At 35.7% G+C, this 2,451-nt stretch overlaps 1 protein-coding gene across 1 annotated transcript; it reads right to left on the reverse strand.

Annotated features, from left to right (window-relative positions):
- Positions 1-610: 610 nt before the first annotated feature.
- LOC110285754 (olfactory receptor 5B3-like) lies at positions 611-1,537 on the reverse strand. The gene has a single exon (XM_021152145.1). The coding sequence runs from the start codon at positions 1,532-1,534 to the stop codon at positions 611-613; it is 924 nt and encodes a 307-aa protein (XP_021007804.1). The 5' UTR covers positions 1,535-1,537.
- Positions 1,538-2,451: the final 914 nt, after the last annotated feature.

Genomic DNA, 2,451 nt, shown 5'->3' on the forward strand with positions numbered 1-2,451 from the left:
TATGTCTTTTGAATCTATCCAAGTAAGGCCTCAGTGGGTTGGAGGATGATAAGGATTGACATTTTTTAATGAAGTCTACTTGTTCCAAGATTACTTTTAAACATAACCTCATATTCTAGTCATTAAAAAGAACAATTTTTGTTATGCTTATCTGGATGTCTCTATAAAATAAGCACAATTAACTGAATACAAAAATGTAAACACATATCAAATCCCTGTCATATTACTGCAAATTTCTGACATCCATTTGTAGAAGTCCTCTCAAGAAACCCATGAGTGTATCTTCAATTCAAAGGACTTTCTAAGCACCTGCATAAATAGATTTGTATTGATATGACAGAAAAAATATTGCATTAAAAAGGACTGAATATTATAATATAGTAAATTAAGTTTTTTACAGTCCAACAAAAACTTATCACAGTCATGATATTCTTCTGAATAAGACAAGGACATTCTGAAAAACCACATGCTATTGCAGAGGTGAGGGTATCACTTCACATTCTTGAATTTGGTATAGGGTGGGAAAATGTGATTCATAATAGAATTAACATAAGATTAATGTATCCAAGTGTTTTTGCATTCTAAAAACCAAAAACCAAAGCTGTAAACATCATCCTGACCTCAAAACAATCTTTGTGAATGCACTTTTTACATCCTTGTTCCTCAGGCTGTAAACTAGAGGGTTCAACATGGGGATGACCATGGTGTAGAACACAGATGCGATTTTATCAGTGTCCATGGAGTGACTGGAGCTGGGCTGCAAATACATGAATATGATAGTCCCATAAAAAATAGAGACAGCTGTGAAGTGTGAAGCACAAGTAAAGAGAGCTTTGCGATATCCTGCAGCTGACTGCAACTTTAGTATGTTAGTAAAAATGAATGTGTAGGATATTATGATGAGTATAAGGGCAAAAAAGATATTGAAGCTGGCTACATAAACAAAAATCAGTTCATTAACATGTCTATCAGAGCAAGATATAATCATGACTGCAAGAACATCACAGAAAAAATGATGGACTATATTGGACTCACAGAAGGAGAGACTTAATGCATCTACAGTATAGATGGAAGCATTGAGGAATCCACAGATATAACAGCCAATGACTAAAGATGCACACATGTGTGTTGTCATGGTGGTAGCATAATGTAGGGGCTTACACACTGCTACATAACGATCATAGGCCATTGAGACCAAAAGGTAATTTTCCACATCAGCAAAGTTTGCAAAAAAGAACATCTGAGAGGCACAAGCGTTGTAAGACATGATCTTGTCTCCCATAAGAAATCCAGCTATGACTTTTGGAGTTACTGTTGAAGAGTAACAGAAGTCCACCAAGGACAGGTTACCTAGGAAAATGTACATGGGGGTGTGAAGCCGAGAATCCAAGAGAATCAACAGGATCAGCCCAAGATTTCCTATAAGGGTGATGATATAGATGAGGAGGAAGGTGAGGAAGAGAGGAAGCTGCAGGCCTGGGTCATTGGTGAGTCCCACCAGGATGAAGCATCTCACTTCTGTCCTGTTCTCCATCAGTGATATCAGTTAATCAACAGAAGACCTTAAAATTTTGTAAAGAAAAAATAGTAGAATAAAGGGCTGGAGAAGTGGTTTAGTTGTTACAGCTCTGGCTTTCTATCCCAAAGGACCCAGCATCTACACAGCAGCTCACAATTGTCAGCAATCCAGTAAAAGGGGATCTGTCTGACAACTTCTTCTGGCCTGCTCAGATATGAGATCCACATTTTGTACAGGCATACATGTAGGCATGGCACCTATATACATGGAATCAATTTTTAAAAGTATTTAAGAGTAGGGTAATAAAACATTTGGAATCTGTGAAAATTTAATTAATTTTCTACTAAGAATGGAGAAATATAGACAGCTTAGTAACTATGAAAACTGTTTCTTCTACTATGCCTATGTACTGTGAGCTATCCCTAGACCATGCAAAATTAACACTACTGTACTTACCTGACAAAAGATAGTTTAGAAACAGCCAGTGCTGTGTCAATAGCATAATGACTTTGATAGATTATGATTACATGCAAGTAAATTATCATGCATAAAACATATACATTTTGTGCACTTTTAAATAACACAATTACCACTTTCTATTCTGGATCCTGGTAAACTGCTAATCCATTGCGAGCTAACATTCGGAAATAATTTGATTTAGTTATAATGAATAATTTTTCCTTTTGTTTCACCACAGTGGACTGAGTGGAATACTATGTGTTAAGTGCTTTGTGAGTATATAATTTTTCTCATTAAACAAGTAATCCATAACCAAACCATGAAACGTTTCTCCTAATGCTAGAATGTTATAGATGAAGTAATGAGTTCTGGATTACATTTTAACATTTTTTTCTACATACATTCTCATGCTGTTAGTATAACATATCGAGATACATTAATAGGGACATATCCAGATGCATGAAGGTATGACC

This window comes from Mus caroli, unplaced genomic scaffold (assembly GCF_978045245.1).
Source record: "Mus caroli unplaced genomic scaffold, Mus_caroli_1 scaffold_20, whole genome shotgun sequence".
NCBI lineage: Eukaryota > Metazoa > Chordata > Mammalia > Rodentia > Muridae > Mus > Mus caroli.